The sequence below is a fragment of the Choristoneura fumiferana genome, chromosome 26, assembly GCF_025370935.1.
Source record: "Choristoneura fumiferana chromosome 26, NRCan_CFum_1, whole genome shotgun sequence".
NCBI lineage: Eukaryota > Metazoa > Arthropoda > Insecta > Lepidoptera > Tortricidae > Choristoneura > Choristoneura fumiferana.
Window position 1 is genome coordinate 3,714,169 of NC_133497.1, and position 18,518 is coordinate 3,732,686.

At 40.5% G+C, this 18,518-nt stretch overlaps 1 protein-coding gene across 1 annotated transcript in view; it reads right to left on the reverse strand.

The window, feature by feature from the left end:
• Brr2 (U5 small nuclear ribonucleoprotein l(3)72Ab) overlaps positions 1 to 18,518 on the reverse strand; it is a 71,361-nt gene that overhangs the window by 11,603 nt on the left and 41,240 nt on the right. Inside the window, 8 exon segments of the mRNA XM_074108312.1 lie at positions 7,178 to 7,312; positions 10,619 to 10,795; positions 11,442 to 11,586; positions 12,735 to 12,867; positions 13,957 to 14,108; positions 15,469 to 15,557; positions 16,421 to 16,492; positions 18,189 to 18,360. Coding sequence (XP_073964413.1) covers positions 7,178 to 7,312; positions 10,619 to 10,795; positions 11,442 to 11,586; positions 12,735 to 12,867; positions 13,957 to 14,108; positions 15,469 to 15,557; positions 16,421 to 16,492; positions 18,189 to 18,360 — 1,075 coding nt within the window.

Consider the following 18,518-nt stretch of genomic DNA (forward strand, 5'->3'; position numbering starts at 1 on the left):
AGGCACGCACTTACGCACACATACACATACAAACTTTCACATTTGTAATGTTAGAATTGGTAATAATTTATTACATTGTTTGGTCTTTCAATAATGAAAGACCATCAGTCAAGTGCAAAGATAACGACATGGCCAAAATTACAGTAAAAATGTGTATACACGACTTTAATATGCACTTAACATTAAGTTCGTGTATACTGTATACAGTCATATTTTTGTAACTTTGGCTGTCGATATCTTTGCAATTTGACTGTACCAAAGTGTGAAATGAACTTTTGAAATCAGTAGTCTAAGGGCTCTAGACGTGCCATATTTCACTGCAATTTGTGGCCGGCAACTATTGGTGTCCCTCTCTTACTCACATGTTAGACAGGGACACCAATAGTTGCCGGCCACATATTGCAGTGAAAATATGGCCCGTCTAGGAGCCCCTTTAGATCATTCTTAAACACCATGCTCTATAGATAGATAGTAGTAGTTACGCCGATTGATTTCTAAACCCAATTTCTCTACCAGTATCACAGAAACTTAGTAATATTATAAACGCGAAAGTTTGTGTGGTACATTGTGGTTGGATGTTTGTTACTCTTTCACGCAAAACTACTGAACGGATTTGCATGAAATTTGGCATAGGTTATATATACCCTGGATTAAACATATAGGCTACTTTTATCCCGAAATAAGGTATGGTTCCTGTGGGATCAAAGTTTCATCATCATCGCAGCCTATATACGTCCCACTGCTGGGTACAGGCCTCCTCTCAGATGAGAGAGCTTGGGGCAGTAGTTCCCACGCGGGCCCAGCCGTGGTGCTGAGTTGTTGACCTATGGCCTCTCAAGAGAAGATCGTGGGTTCAAACCCCGCTTGCACCTCTTGAGTGTTTCGAAATTCATGGCGGAATTACATTTGAAATTTACCACGAGCTTTGCGGTGAAGAAAAACATCGTGAGGAAACCTGCTCATACCTGCGAAGCAATTCAATGGTGTGTGTGAAGTTCCCAGTCCGCAAAAAAGGTTGCTAAATACCAATTCTGCGCGAGCGAAAGCCGCGGGCAAAAGCTACTAAAATTTAGTATTATTTAATAACAACAAATCAAGAAAATAGACACACACAACAACACAATCCGACACACACACCACACAAATACTTAACTTACACGATTGTTACTTGGCATGTGCCCGTATCATGAACCAAGAAAACGACTATATCGAGATCAAATCTGACCATGAGCTTAAAGAATAACCCCCTTATTCATAAAACTTAACAAGCCTATGTTAACTAACAAATGCTTTGTCCCTTCTAACAAATACAACGCGAAGTGACAGATAAGGACAAACGTATTTTAGCGGCATTTAACTAAAATAGGCTTGATTGTCGTTTGAATAAGGGGTAAGTTTTTTATGTTTTATTTTGTCTTTACAGGGCGACGGCGGCGCCCCCTCGCGTGCCCGGTGGGCGGCGACCGGTACAAGCTGACCGGCCTGGTAGCGTGGGCATCGGCTGCGGCGAGCCCAACGTGCCGGCCGCGTACACGGCCGTCGCACGCTTCGGCAGTGGGTCGACGACAAAATGGAAGAATGGGGCTATGGCAGCGAACACTTATACTGTCTAGTTTAATCCGGAAGCTGTTTGACGATCACCGCCCGGCGAGGAACGAGATTGGCTATCGACTATTTTCTCGCCAAAAAACGAACAAAAGATAAAGATCCTTGTGAGTAAAAGAGACAAATATATTAAGTTATCGCTGGCTGTTCACACTGTCGGCGAGAACTCGCTCTTACATCTTTTGTCGCAGCGACAAGAGCTATAAAACTCGTTGAGCTATAGATACTCGCTCAGCGATGTCAGCTCGGCGCGCCCCGCACGAGCGAGTCGAGTGGAGCGAGTAATCGCCCGTCGCACGCGAACACTCGCTTACAGCCGAGCGACAAAACTACATTCGCTTCTCGCTGCTCGTCCACTCGTTTCTAGTTACTCGCTCTACTCGCTTCTCGCTCATCGTCGGCGGTGGGACAAGTGCCTACATCTGGATCTGAAGAATCAAAAGAGTTTTTGGAGGTTGTAAGTCTCAGTTACATCCTCTCTCGAACTTTAGGTAAATTGGCACGAAATACCTTTTCTGATGACTATTGCACAATGAATACCGGGTAGGCCTTTTTCAACCACTTTTAAAAATAATGGAGTCTAGATTTTTCTTTTTCATAGTTAATTAAATAGTATCCTAGATAAGCCCAATAATTGAAATCAATTATCCATGTCTTCTGTTATGCTACAAACACCACATTTACATTGCTTCTTCGAATAAACTATAAAGTGTAATAGAAATAAAAGAAAATAAAAATCATTCATTATTTTAAAAGTCGCTGAACTAATATTCAGTTTAACGAGTACGACATAGCAATTTTAGTTTTAAAAATGATGAAATCTGTCATTAGTTTAGCAGACTTAAAATAATACATGCATTTTGTAATTTTATAATAAACGCCATCATTCTTGTACATAATTGCATCTTTTATTTTACCCCTATTTTAACGATACAATACTAAATGAGGGCTATCGCGAATGAATTCGCCACTAGAGGCGCTAGTGTAGCGTGAGGTCTCCGAAATGTCAAATCTCATAGTTTTTGGGTGAGCTACGCAGGTTTATTTATAATTAGAATAATTTTGTGAATATTTTGAAATACTTATCTGAAATTAATTATGGCAAATATCCGTTCCGGGGCAATGAATGTTTCTGTGTTTGAGACAGTTTGTCTTTCGGAAACCTTTGTCCTCCCTTTTTTCCGAACAAAACGGGGACTATGCAACACTGTAGGATGCTCGATATTTCTATGGTACGTTTTAAGGTGTATCAAAATATGATTTTAATCTAAACATTGTTTTCACGCCCGTAATAACAGACTTTGAAAGCCATACTTAAAAACCTCACGCAACAGTGCGCCATCTAGTGAGACAAAAAACGATAGCCCTCATTGACGGCACTTTCAAGTTTATCTTAGGGATGTCAAATAAATAAAAACTATTTCAAGGCCTCCGCACCAAGAGATAGCGATAAAACCGCCGTGACCGATACACTTTATTTATTGATAACTTTGAGGACTAACAAATGATCAAAATTTAAGTTTTTTGAAAATGTTTCAACACAAAAGTAGCGTAGTTTCGCGAGTAGAATCGAACCTTGAATTTAAAACCCCATCATCCCAGCCTATATACGTCCCACTGCTGGGCACAGGCCTCCTCTCAGAACAAGAGGGCTTGGGCCGTAGTTCCCACGCGGGCCCAGTGCGGATTGGGAACTTCACACGCACCATTGAATTGCTTCGCAGGTTTGTGCAGGTTTCCTCACGATGTTTTCCTTCACCGCAAAGCTCGTAGTAAATTTCAAATGTAATTCCGCACATGAATTTCAAAAAAACTCAGAGGTGCGAGCCGGGATTTGAACCCACGACCCTCTGCTTGAGAGGCGATAGGTCAAACCACTAGGCCACCACGGCTATACTAGGCCCATGGTCAGTGTAAAGTAAGTGTAAAAGAAAAAAAAATGTATTCTTTAAACTTTATTAGAATTATTTTTATCAACGTTTTATTAAACGGCAGCGTACGGCTAGCGCTGCCACAGATGATGCCTTGGTCAGCCTCGCAGTCAGTCGGTGTCTACTCGTCGCGCACGTCCACAGTGAACCGGTACTCCTGGTCAGCGCCGAGATAGGCGTCGCACATGAAGTAGAGAGTGTAGTTGTGCCGGCCGGGCGCGCCGCACACGAAGTCGAGCCGCAGCCGCGCGCTCTTCCCGAGCGAGACGCGTTTGATCGACAGGAGGCTGTTGGTTTTGGGCGCGCCTATCACCACCCACCAGCCTTCTTCGCGTTTCTGAAATAATAATGTATAAGATGTAAAGATGAGCAATCTTAATGCTAAAATGCCAAATCGCCAAGGTGTATAAAATTTGAAGTTTGCTCTCATTTCCCTAGGATCCCATATCAGATCTTAACTTGGTGAAAGGGACCTCAAAAGAATACTCTTTCGAAAAATGAATAAAAAAGAAGGATGGAGGTCTACCGACAGCTCGTCTCCGGTCCGCGGACGCCATTCGAGAACCTTCTGGCCCATCGGCCATCCGTCCTGCGAGCAATGTGCCCCGCCCCACTGCCATTAGTTTCGCAATTCTTCGGGCTATGTCGAACCTTAGTTCTACTGCTATATACACCGGAACCTCCTCCTAAAAAAGGAGGACTTCAAAAAGAAGTCTGTTAAAAATACAGGTATATAGCGATTCCAAGTAAGCAGTAGACAACTTTATCGCTTCTGAGCGATCTCATAAGATATAAGATAGACATAAGTTTGTTAAAAATTTATTTTTAATACTGAAACTGTTCGTTTGAACAAGAAACTACCGTGGACTCACTTCACATTTAATTAAATAATCTGACATTTTCGAGCTAATTTGTTGCCCTTCCTCTAGAACAACGCAACTCGGCATGCTGCCTATGGTCTGTCCCAAATTCGAGATACTAAAATGACAGTCTGAAATGTCAAACGTAAAAAATAATGTGGCCAGCATAAAAGGAACAGTGCTGCTCCGTGATTTCGGTTTCGTAAATAACCGATAAAAGTTTATTTACGATAGCAAAAATAACATTAATGCATTCAATATTACTTTCCATTACTTTACCATACGATAAAGTGATGAAATCTAAGCACAGGTAAAAATACAGTGGTCATCACTTAGTGCCAACGTAAAAAATAATACAGATGCTACTACAAAACTAGAAAACGAAGTTCGTATGGCACCGTCCTTTCACTCGCGTATTGAATGAGATAAGCGTCAGCGGGACGGCAACATACGAAGTTCGAGTTTTGCATTTCGTAGTCAGGCCAGCACGGCTACTACGAAATTCGAAAATCGAAGTTCGTGTCGTTCCGTCCTCTGACACTTCTATTTAATTTTAATACGTAAGTGAGAGGGACGTTACGGTACGAACTTTGATTTTCGAATTCGGAGTAGGCCCTCAGATATCACACAACGTCATTGTTCATGTTTTTCGTATTCAGTGGTATTCAACCGATTTTCGTTACTTTACTCGTATTGTCATCGGATGTGATCAGTGCGTTTCTCGTGTTTTAATTTTGATATTCATATCATAGAATAATCAATCAAATATTCATTATTCTCATATTATTTAGTTATGTAAAACTTACCTTAGAATGAATTGAAACTTAAACATCAACATCTATAAAAAGTCGAAATATCTCGAAAACGGTCGCATTTTATTAGACCTATTTTACCTTTTCTAGAATGTCCTAAGTGCCCTACATTTTAGTACATCACGGATCCATTCATATCTTAATATTTTACGACATACATACATAGGTACCTACAAAATCTTTCGGTAATAACCGGTTGCGGCACATCACTATTTATGAGACGCAAAAAACAGGTAAACATGAAGCGTCATTTTAGTATCTCGAATTCTGGGACAGACCATAGAAGGTTACGAATTAGACCGAAACATGTCGAGCTAAACTCGATTTAAGATGTGAGTTATCCAGGTTTATTTTAACTGCACTTGTCATCCAATCTACATTTCCGTACCAAATTTCAAGTCGATGCCATTACGAGGAGTTTCCTCCGGTGGTGACAATAATGGGCAAACCACCAAAATTTAACTACGAGATTAATGTAAGTATTGATTGTCACTGAAATTACAAAAGTGTGCCGAATTTTAAATCAATCTGATGAAAGCAAATCTGGGTCAAAATTCAGTTGCAAGACTTGACACGCACATACATACATTGCAAGTTAAATAAATAAATAAATAAAATAAATAAATATCACGGGACTATTCACACCAATTGACCAAGTCCCAAAGTAAGCTTAGCAAAGCTTGTGTTATGGGTACTAAGCAACGGATAAATATAATTATATAGATAGATACATACTTAAATACATATTAAACACCCAAGACCCGAGAACAAACATTCGTATTTAAAACCTTTTTTACAAGCTTTTATTTACCTGTGCCGGTGTCTGTAATAAAATCTTGCAAGTTAAATTTGACCAACTTCCAGTAGTCAGATTGACTTGAAATTTGGAATACTTATGTAAATCGCGTGACACTACAATAATCTAGTAGTGACATCCAGGTAGTCCAGCCAGGATCGTCTCCGCAGGACGGAACTCTTCAACGGTTAATAGCATCGACTTTAAATTTGGTATGCAAATGTACTTTGGGTGACAATGCAAGTACAGTCAGCAAAAAAGTTTATTCGTCTGTATGGCAAACGAGTCAAATGGTAAGTTCACAGTAGACACCTGCAACATCAAGGGGATTGCAGATGCGTTGCCAATCTAGAGGCCTAAGCTTGTATTAAAAATGAAAATTTTATGGTTAGTTTATTTTTTAATATGTTACCTGCGGGAAGAAGGGTGCGATGACAGGGCGACGACGTCGTCCTCTCGCTCCAGCGACACTTCCACCACGATCGGCCTGCCCACGCGCAAGTGGCGCTCGTCTATCACCTGCAATACATAGATTATGAGTGTGTGTCGCTTGTCAGACTACAGTAGTACTGGACACGCGCAGGTGTGTGTTTGTGTGCGTGTACGTGTGCGCGTTGTGTGTGTGCGTGCGTGTGTTAGCACTCGGGCAACCTGATTCATTTCGCAACTTTTCTCTAAAAACTTTCAGGATTTATTTCAGGGCCATCGTGTAGAACCCTTTAGGTTAGGTAAGTTTTATAAAAATCCTGAAATATTTAGTTTCAGAAATATGAAACAGTTGCGAAATGAAAAGCTGTGAAATGAATCAGATTATGACTGGTTTTTGTAGTCCTTTTTTTGTATTTTTTATTTCAACTCCAAATTTGTTATTTCCGTGAAATTCAACGAAAATACAAATTGAAACATGAATGCACAGAATAAAAACAGAAAGAGACCAGCGCTGGGAATCGAACCCAGGTCCACAGCATTCCGTGCTGCGTGCCATACTCCTACCCCACCATGGACAGGAGTCTAGACACAAATTTTCCCATGCACCACAAATTTCAGCCTGCTTTTTTGGTACATCCATGTTTTAGTTTGTATTTTCGTTGAAATGAAACAGGTTGCTGAACGCTAGTTGCGAATTAATGTTTTTTCTTTCTTTCTTTCATTCAAACATTAGTGAACCGTTACCTCGTATGTCAGCTCCACGTTAGGGTAGCGGTTGCAGAAGCGGGCCACATCTGCCATCTCAGCCGGCGCCAGCTGCAGCAGTTTGGCGCGCGCGTTGTCTTCCAGCTCCATCACGTCGAACACTGTCTCCACGCCCTGGACAACAAAAAAAAATACACATGGTGTTCACATGGGAGGGAATATTAGATTATTGTCGTGGCCTGGAAGTAGCCAATTGCTGGCTGAGTATGAGTATTAAACGGACGAGCTTGCGAGTCCGTTTAACTAATACGAAGCCAGCAATTGCTATTCCAGCCGAGACTAATATAGTTTTTCTCAAAAATGATGGATAATTCTGAAATAGACTTAACTTTTTCTCAAAATATATCATACCATTTATTTTATTCCAATTATTTTTCTTATGCTTTCCCGACTTTTTTTCATAAAAATAAAACTGCAGGTGTATTTTTCCACCGAAAACACCACAAGCTGTTTCAGACCCAATAAAAAAGTCCGAAGTCCAACAAAATATCTGATACCGCCCATTAGATTTGGCTGAATACGACTTGTGCCAACATTTCCATGGCCTTTTTAACTTTAAAAAAAATTGTGTCTGATTGCAGGCGCGCTAATTTATTATTGTCGAGCTAGCACGCCTGCAATCTTTTTAACTTTTTAATTTTTCGCTGACCATAAACTATGCACTTCACCTTCTGATATGTATAGAATAATGTCAACTTTTACGGTCATTTTTGAGGAATATTAGATTACTGCAATGGCCGGGAAGTAGGGGGTTGCCGGCCAAGCAGATATAGACGGATAGGGGTGCGAGGCCGGCAACCAAATTGGTCGGATTGCCGGCCAGCGGCCGGGAAAGTTGTATGAAATCTCTTTGCAGGCCGCTAGTGGCCGCAGCGCCTGCATCGCGATACTTCCCGGTCTATTATTTGTAACACAACGTCAATATTTCATGTCATGTTTGAGAAAAGTAGCTTAAATATTTAGATATAAAATTATGTATCTATAGTATTAGTGAATTACAATACAAAATCACTAATACTATCAGCTTGTAATTTGTTATGCAATTGGGCCCTGGTTTTTTTTTTTTTTTTTTATTTGACTGGATTGGCAAACGAGCAAGTGGGTCTCCTGATGGTAAGAGATCACCAAGCCCATAAACATCTGCAACACCAGGGGTATTGCAGATGCGTTGCCAACCTAGAGGCCTAAGATGGGATACCTCAAGTGCCAGTAATTCCACCGGCTGTCTTACTCTCACGCCGAAACACAACAGTGCAAGCACTGCTGTTTCACGCAGATTAGCGAGCAAGATGGTGTAGCAATCCGCGGACCTTGCACAAGGTCCTAATCCTGCAAAATGGTGGTTATTAATTTAATTAAGTTAATGGTGATTAATTTTATGGCCAAATTTATTTCTACATTTATTTTTTCATTTCACGTGACCTTCTATCTGCCTGTACGTCTATCCCCGGTCCCCGGACATGTATTTATCAATACAATCACAGAGTAGATAATATAACAGAGACACCACCTAGTACAAGCAAATGGTATCACCCTAATACTGGCTATTCAACTGGCTATTTTTCTTTCCTTCGATTTTCAAAAGATGGCACCAGTGAGAACACAAATAACACGATACGTATTGCCATCTAGTGAGACACTAAGGATACGGTACACTGACAACAACCAACAAGCTCACCAACTGAGCCTAGACGACTAGAGATACGCATGATGTCTCTGTCTTATTTACGTCGTTAGAAGAGAATGGCATGTTTCTCTCAAATAGTTTCGACGAATGTGTGCAAGCGCGGGGCAAGCCCAGCAAGCGCATTCCGGTTATTCGCCATCTAGCGTCACAATTGCAAAACACTACGAAAGCCTCATAGCTGAAATGTAGCCACATGTAGCCTATACTTTCGTATTCTCAATTTATTATTTTTATGGTGTTTCTTATCTTCAAATTAAGGAGTTAAATTAAGGTTGATGTGAAGTTGTGTTTATAAAATATGCTAGTCTTTATTTTAAACTCAATATTTCTACTTAATTCGGCTTATTCACATTTTATAATTTACAAATGTTAATAGTAGTGCCATCTATTGCTGTTTTTTTGTATTAAATATAGCTTGTAGGGATTGGTAGGCCATCGACGGAGCTCTGAGCGGTGCTTCTATTCCGCGTGGCTGAAGCATTTCGCGCTTTGACGCAACTCCAACCAAACCTATGCTTTTTAAAGTTTACGGCACAAACTGGTTAGGTTAAGACACAAAGCCATAGAAACAGATGAACGCAATATACAGACTAGACATTTAGGGAATTGGATCTTCTTCTTAAGTGCCACTCCAATACTGGAGGTCCGCCCGGATTGCTACCACCATCTTGCTCGCTAATCCTGCCGTGAAGCAGCAGTATTTGCACTGTTGTGTTTCAGCGTGGAGAGTAAGACAGCCGGTGCAATTACTGGCACTTGAGGTATCCCAACTTGGGCATCTAGGTTGGCAACGCATCTGCAATATCCCTGGCATTGCAGATGTTTATGGGCGGTGGTGATCTCTTACCATCAGGAGATACACTTGCTCGTTTGCCATCCAGTTGAATAAAAAAAAACAAAGGTTCGCCGTTAGCTTTGAAAACCGACCCTATCTCGAGCCATCCGGAACAGTTGCTCTGCACTGCCGATCCCGGTCCATTCCCTTATATTCCGCAGCCATGATTTCCTCCGCCTTCCAGGCCCTCATTTTCCCTTTATTTTAACCTTTAGGGGAATCGAACCTGATTCATCTTCTGGTTAACGTCAATATGGACTGATCTTCTCAGATTCGTAATTTTAATTCTACGACCCAAGGGCGACGGAGCTCCGGGCGGAGCTCCTATTCCGCGTAGCTGAGGCATAACTCTAACCTAACCTATATTTTTAAACACAAACAGGCTAGGTTGGGACACAAAGCCATAGAAATAGATGAATGAAATAGACAGACTGGACATTTTGGGAACGAGGGCTATCGCGTATGAATTCGCCGCTAGAGGCGCTAGTGTAGCGAGAGGTCTCCGAAATGTTTTTGGGTGAGCTACGCGGGTTTATTTATAATTAGAATATTTTTGTGAATATTTTGCAATACCTGAAATTAACTATGGCAAATATGCGTTACGGGGCAATGAATGTCTGTGTTTTGAGACAGTTTTGTCTTTCGGAAACCTTTGTCCTTCCTTTTTTCCGAACAAAACGCGAGTACGCAACACTGTGGTGCTCGATATTTTTATGGTACGGTTTTAAGGTATTAAATATGATTTAAATGTAAATTTTGCTTTCACACCCGTAATAACAAACTAACCACTATACTTCAGGCAGGACCTTTGTCTACAGTGGGGCCAACTGGTGAGCGCGAAAACCGTAGCCCTCATTGGACCTGACTCATGATCTGAAAGACGTCAATATAGACTGACCTTCTCAGCAGCCCTCGCCAGCAGGTCGCTGTCGGCGTGCGGCAGCTGCCGCAGGTACGAGTCTTTGGCCCACATGGCCTGAGTCACCATCTGCGCCAGCTCCATGGCTGCCACGGCCGGCGCCAGCCAGCCGCTGGAGGAGACCACATCCACGCACGCTTGGATGAGACGGATCGCCTGGAGGAAAAGGAAATAGTAGATTATTGTCGTGGCGTGGAAGTAGGCAATTGCTGGCTGAGTATGAGTATCAAACGGAAGAACTTGCGATTCAGTTTAACTAATACGAAGCCAGCAATTGCTATTTCAGCCGAGACTAATATAAAGCTTTTCTCAAAAATGGTGAAGAATTCTAAATTAGAATAAACTTTGTCTCAAAATAATATTAAGACATTTAAGTTTATTGCAATACTTTTTTTATGCTTTCCCGCCTATTTTTCACTTATAAAAACTGCAGGTGTATTTTTCCACCGAAAACACCACAAACTGTTTCTGACCCAATAAAAAAGGTCCGGAGTTTCCCACAAAATAAATGTATTTTTATTTTTCATTCACTCCCAATTGGGATGTCCCAATGTTTGACAACATATAATAAATCGAAAACCATTTAGAGAAATTGGCTTCGTGAAGCGTTTTCAGAAATCAGATTCCAAAAATGTGATAAACTGATTCAAATAAACAAAATTTAAGTGCGCGATCATTTGCTTTAGCGCGAACATTTTAATAACTGTTTATCGCGGGCCGATTTAATTTAGATGACGGGTTTTGATCGAGGGCCGGGTTCGGCCCGCGGGCCGCTATTCCCCCATCCCTGAAGTAGACTGACCTTGGTGAGCACTATATGCGTGTCCTGTTGCAACTCCTGCGGCAACTGCGTGCGGGACAGATGCGCCTGCAACAGCACGTGCGCTTTCACGTGAGGGTCGTTGTACTTCACGGTGCCGGAAGCGGAGGTCGGCTTGTGCGGGACCCTAAGGGAAAATGCGCCAACTCACAAACCCACACATGCTATTGCGTAATGAAGATTGCTAAGATAAACTGTAGCGTGTGTGAAACATAGCAGTGGCGGATGACGGATGCCGAACGATATACGTAATATGGATATGGCTACAATTGGTTTAAAAAAAGAGAATATAATTGAAAAATAGTTAGATAATTGTTTGTTTGTTTATACTCTTTATTGTACAAAAAGAAAAACATAAAGGTTACATAAAAAAAAGTAGTGTTAAGTACAAAGGCGGACTTATCCCTGCCAGTCAACCTTTGAGTGGTAGAGGAGCAATCCAAAAACAAGGATCGACAAATAGAGCAAAACATTTGAATAAATATAAATGCATATGTAAACCTCAAATACTTAACTATATACAATAAATATATAACACATATATAAAACATATAGAGAATTGTATTGTTGTAGTAAATAATCGTATTGTTTCTATATTACATGTTTTCAGTGCATTCCCTTTATAGTTCACTATTCAGTTATGCAGCATGTAACGACGACCTCTTTACATCTAAAGATTTAAGAGGTGCGCATTCGTAAAGTGATACTTCACCATTATTAGGAACATTATCACCATCACTCAAATGTCTGTATCGCCTTAAGTTTTACTCCTGTAATGATACTGTCAGTGATGATAATGTAAATAAATAAAATGTGATAAATAAATTTAGCATTTTTATACAAAAATATTAATCGAAACTTAATAAAAGTCTTATCCATCTTATGCTTTCGTCACTATATTGCATCCATCATCCGCCCTATAAACATAAGAATTTACAATAAATTGGACCGATCTAACTGTACAGCTATAATACAGTCGACCAAACTGATTCATGTACCATCAGCCAAATATGTGGTCTACCACCCTAAGGTTGATAATCGTTTGTATGTCATAAAACAATAATGCCAATAGACGTGTCTGTCAACTTGAAAGTTCAACTTTAGCGACATATTCATTTGATAGGAACTTGTATAAAAATTGATAAACCACTTATATTGCTGATAGTACCACGGTGGAACCTTTTAACAATCAATTTGACTATGATTTTCTTGACTTAAGTATGGCCTATCAACATGACATTAGTAGCACGTGCTATGTTTGATTAGGAGACTTACTTATTGGCGAGCGCTTTGATGATGTTCTCTTCGCGATGCCTGATGCAGAGCTCGGAGTACTCCGCGGCCGAGGATATGATCTCCAGCAGGCCCCGGATCTTGGTCTTACTTGTCAGCGACAAGCTGAACAGCTCTGCAAGTTTAAACAGGAGTCAGCCATTGAAGTCCACAATATCTCAAAAGCTATTAACATAAAATACTTGTCGCCCGCGTCTTCGTTCGCGTAGAATTCATTTATCGGTATCCCGCGGGAACTATGTCATTCTCAGGGATAAGAACTATCCTATGCCCTTCCCCGAAAGTCAAACTATCTGTATAGCGAATTTCAGCTAAATCGGTTCAGCAGTTTGGACGTGAAAATGTAACAAACGGGTGACACTCTTTCCCGGCCCGGATAATACCGGGATGGATATACCGACCCTGTTTTTCGTGTACACCCCCATAGAAGCTCCTGTCAGTTTCTATGGGCGTGTACACAAAAAACAGGGCCGGTATTTCCATGTCGGTGTTATCCGGGCCGGGAAAGAGTGTCACCCTAACAAACAAATAGACTTACAAACTTTAGCATTTATAATAATAAGTGGATATAAAAATTGAGTTTTATACCATAACGAATTTGAGGTGCAATTTTATATACGTACCTACACACGTACCACCAGGGTAAATCACCTTTAGGGGCTGTTTCACCATCCATTGATTAGCGTGAACCGACGGTAAATGTGATGCCGTCGCCGTCTATTCGAACAAAACAAAATAGAACGGCATCACACCTAACCCGCCAGTTAACCAACTAATAATGGGCATTCCGTGCCGTGCTATACCGCTAACCTTTAGTGTTGTTATTTTACCCCGTAACTCAGGAGATATCAGTGATGCAAATTAAGATAAAGATAGATTTAGATTTGTCCGGGTGAGCGGTTAGTTCCGATGGGGTGCTGAAAGTTTCTCGATGAGGGCTAAAGCATAGATGTCGCTAGTGCCGCTGCTTAAGTGACAAATAAGAAACAAACAAGCTGAGATATGTGGTGCATAGGAGAAATTCGTGTCTGTACTCCTGTCCAGTGGTAGTGTAGGGGTATGGCACGCAGCGAATGCTGAGGACCTTCGATTCGGCGCTGGTCTCTTTCTGGTTTTTCTGTGCATCCATGTCTCAGTTTGTATTTTCGGTCGGAGAGATGCCTGTATATTGATGAATATGGGATGGATAGCTTTAGCAACTCACCGATGGTGGTATAGTTGATGTAATAGTACGAAGCGATCATGCCCAGGTTGAGGGGCTGGAGATCCATTTCCTCCTCGATGGCGATGCATTTAGACTGCTCCAGGTCCGTTAGGGTGGTTTCTACCAGCTCCGATAAGTGGTCCGAGAGATGCCTGTATATTGACGACATGGTTTGAATTAAACATATGCTATCAAAGTTAATACTTGTATTTGAAAACCTTACCAACAAAAAGTTGGAACACCTCCGTCTTTGTGACTTCAAAGTTCAATATCTCAAAAACGGCTGAATGAACGGCCTAGCCGTGGTGGCCTAGCGGTTTGACCTATGGCTTCTCAAGCAGAGGATCGTGGGTTCAAACCCCGGCTCGCACCTCTTGAGTTTTTCGAAATTCATGTGTGAAATTACATTTGAAAGGACCATGCGTCAAAATGGACCAAAAATCAACAGAGCTGAGAGTTAGGCCACTAAAAAGGTCTGCTTATCTACTTTATTTCGTTCTATGGGCACAAAGTTGATTTCCATTGCACAACTGAGATATACATATTATAGTCAAAGTAAATATCTATGAGAAACTGTGTTTTTATTGGAGAATATTGGTAGAACACCTTGTAGCGACTCCTAGCGCCATCTAGTGAACAAAATAGAAACTCCGACCATGTTCTACATCGCGTATTCGGAGTTTCTAACGCGGTCGCATATATACAAGTTGCCGACGCTCTTCCTTCGGACTTCGTCCCCAGGCATAACACTTGCCTGGAGAGAGATCTCTCTATTGGAGCTCCCCCCACAACCTTATATTAGCTTGTATGAAATCATGGAAAACAATGTTAAGGTTTATTTTACACACCGTGGTACTCCGAGTGAATCTGTCTTAATTACCCTCCAGGATTTTTAAAGCGGGACTTATGAGGAGAACTGTCCAGGTAAAACACAATTTCTCATAGATATTTACTCTGAATAAAACTTGAATATCTCAGCTTTGCAATGGAATTGAACTTGGTGCCCATAGAATGAAATGAAGTACACGTAAAGACCTACTTAATGACATAATCTTCAGCTCTGTTGGTTTTTGGTTTTGGTTGAATAATACGAATGTATGTTCTCGGGTATTGGATGTTTAATACGTAGTTAAGTATGTATTTATTCATATAAGTATGTTTTATCCGTTGCCTAGTATTTATAGTACAAGTTTTGCTTAGTTTGGGACTTGGTCAATTGGTGTCCCGTGATATTTTTTTTTATCTTATATCTTTAAACGAGCAATTCTTGTATATATCCAACGATTTCGATTAAATTAGGTATGTGGGGGTTTTCAGGGATGACAAATCGATCTAGCTTGATCTTATCTCTGGGAAAACGGTTAAAATCGAGTTTTAGCCCGAGCAAAGCTCGGTCGCCCAGGTACTTTTTTCTCAGAGAGGTGGCCTGTGCCCAGCAATTGGACGTATACAGGTTGGGATGATGATGATGATGTCGTTATCAATTATTATGTCACATTCTCGACTGTTCACCTGTGCGTTACTCCCTGCAGGTTGTAATAATTCGGGTTCTGCGTGAGACGGCGGTACAGGAACGTCCAAGTTAGATAATCCACAGCGTCCTAAAACAATGCAAAACAAATTTAGTGCACAATAAAATAGTTATTTACGTGGCTGGTGCATAATGAGAGGCATTAAAGTACGAGTGTGGTTTTATGAAACGAGCCGAAGGCGAGTTTCATAATAAGATCACACGAGTGTTTTATTGCCTAATTATGTATAGCCGCATACATAACTTTATCTACATGCATATCATAAGTTTTCTATAATATGTTCAGATATGGCCTGTATTTTTAAGTTAGTGTTAGTACATGCATGTCATAAGTTTTCTACAATATGTACAGATATGCATTGTTAAAAAAAGTATTACCGATACTTTAATGTAACCATTAAGATGCACTGTACTTTAATGTGAACATTAAGATGCACCCGCAGATACCAGGTTTCTTAATAAAGGCCATTTGATAGTCGTTTCTGAACATATAATAGGGAAGTTATGATATGCATGTAGATAAATAAATTAATAATACTATATTCAACTGTCTCACGTACCGTACTTATAATATTACAGATCTAATGAAACATGTTTTTACAGCGATCAAATAAAAATTTATCCCATCAAAACATAAACGTGTAATGGGAGCCAAGTTCGATATCATGATATATGCCTTGATTGTTGACTTTAACGACAAAAGAAGTGAGATCTAAATGGGTGCCAAGTGCCAAGGTGCCAAGTCAATTCAGTCTGAAATTATTTATAACAATATAAAATATTTTATCATTTCTTCTTATAACTTAGGATAATATATTGAAGCCTAAGAGGCCTGACTTGGCTAGTTCTCACACTCTCACAGGACACTGTCAATATTGTCGCCCGATGGACAGACATATATATATTTTTTTTATATAGTAAACTAAACTATACCTGTTTGTTCTCTATAGTCTTCGTGACTATTTCCGCGTTGATGTGGTCGTGGAGCCTGTGGTCCAGATGACTCTGCAAATAAATTAAATTAATATTCTGTTAACATTTAAGAAGAAATTGTTCGGATAACATAGGGGTTTCTATTAGCCATTTTAATTATGTGATAACCAGCGATTTTGTTGCACGCCGCGAGATATCAAGAAAAAATGTTAATACCGTTGCACCAATAACCCAGGCTGGGATCCTTTTAACTGCCATCATTTTATAAGTCATATTGTAATGTTTGTCATACATAATTCTGGGACCCTGGTGAAAAAGATGTCTGCAGAAATTACACAGCTATTTTCTATTTTATATGTAAAGGGGTTTTAGTCGAAATCAGCTGTTCAACTTCTGCAGAATTAACCCCTTTTTCACTAGGGTCCCAGGTATTATTGTTTGTCATATTTTTTTCCCGCTGAAACCGTACATTTTTCATAATTTTTTAAATGGTAGAGTAGAAATGGTTAGGTTTGTTTTATAACAATTCTCAAAAATAAATTGTTTCATAGTAAAAAAGGGTTATCTCAAACATTACGTTATGACTAACAATTTTCTACCAGTCGATATAGACCTCTCCGTATTACTTTCTCGCTCCGCTCCGCTATCAAACTCCGCGTCTATGGACAGACGCAGTCCTCAACTCCGCTCCGCATTACCCCTCGCTCCGCTCCAGTGGGCAGGCAGCCGTAACATTAAGCCTGTGTTGGGTCTATATCGACTGGTAGTAAATTATGGTAGAGTTGTGGACTGTTTCCATTTGCAGAGCTTCCCCGCTTCTTCGCTCGCGCTCCTTTCTCCGTCCTCTTCCTTGCTCCACGTCTGCTCCGCTTTCCGGTTGTATATGTTTTTTTAAGCTAGTTACCAACTCCCTGACAACTGAAGAGGACCAGAGATTTAAAGCTGCCAGAACACGTCGTTCGGCCAGAAGCCAGCACTCGCGATGGTTTCCATCAGCAGCCACGATATATTATAGACTCTAATATAATAAACACCGTGTTTTTTATATCCGTTAACTTCGGCAGACGGCTCAGTTCATTGATATGAACTACCTGATAGTTAACTTTTCGTCAAATTGACAAAAAAAAAATGTTTTTCTACGAAAAAAAAAAAGATTTTTTTTTCATGGATATAATAACTTCACAGTCATTGCTAATAGTTAAATTGTAAAGTAAACAATCTTGACAAGTGACATAGACGTGACATATAAAAGAGACATCAAAAAAATCCACATGTGTTACTTTCTTTTGCTAAACATGTGTGAATTAAAAACGGATTAGTTATGTATGGACTTTGAAAAAACTTCATAAATTAAGAAACTACGCTGTTTTTCGGTTAATTATCTTAATTCTTGATTATCTTTTAAACAGTAAGAGTTAGACCACTAGTGTATTAGGGAAATTAACTTCATTTGACCTGTAGGCCGCCGTAAGAGGCGACAAAGGATATATATATAGGTTAAGGTATACCGTAGGCGACAGGCTAGCAACCTGTCACTATTGCACCGTTTTTGTCAAGCTTAAAACCTAAAATTGCTAAAAGTGGCTCCGAAGCCGTATCGTTTCTGTGCTCTGCCTACCCCATTTGGGAATACAGGCTTGATGTTTGTGTGTGTGTGTGTGTGACCTGTAGGTTGTCTTCTTAAAGTTAACGGACATCAAAAATAACACGGTGCAAAGGTTTAATATAAATGTATACAGTTACAGCTGCGGTAAAGGTACCGACTGACCTCCAGCGGCAGACAATCCAGCAGCAGCTTGGTGAAGAAAGTCTTGTGGTGCGCGCGGCACATCAGCACGGCCACCGAATGTTCGTCCTCGAGCGGCCGGCACGCGCGGCCCAGCATATGGAGCACCTGGGTTATCGGGTACTGCTCGTACGTATGTAGTTTGCCGTTGTATCTGTAAAAGAAAGTAGCGGTCAATGAGGGCTATCGTTTTTTGTCTTTCTAGATGGCGCCACTGTTGCGTGAGGTTTTTAAGTGTGACTTTCAAAGTCTGTTATTACGGGCGTGAAAACAAAGTTTAGATTAAAATCATATTTAATACACCTTAAAACC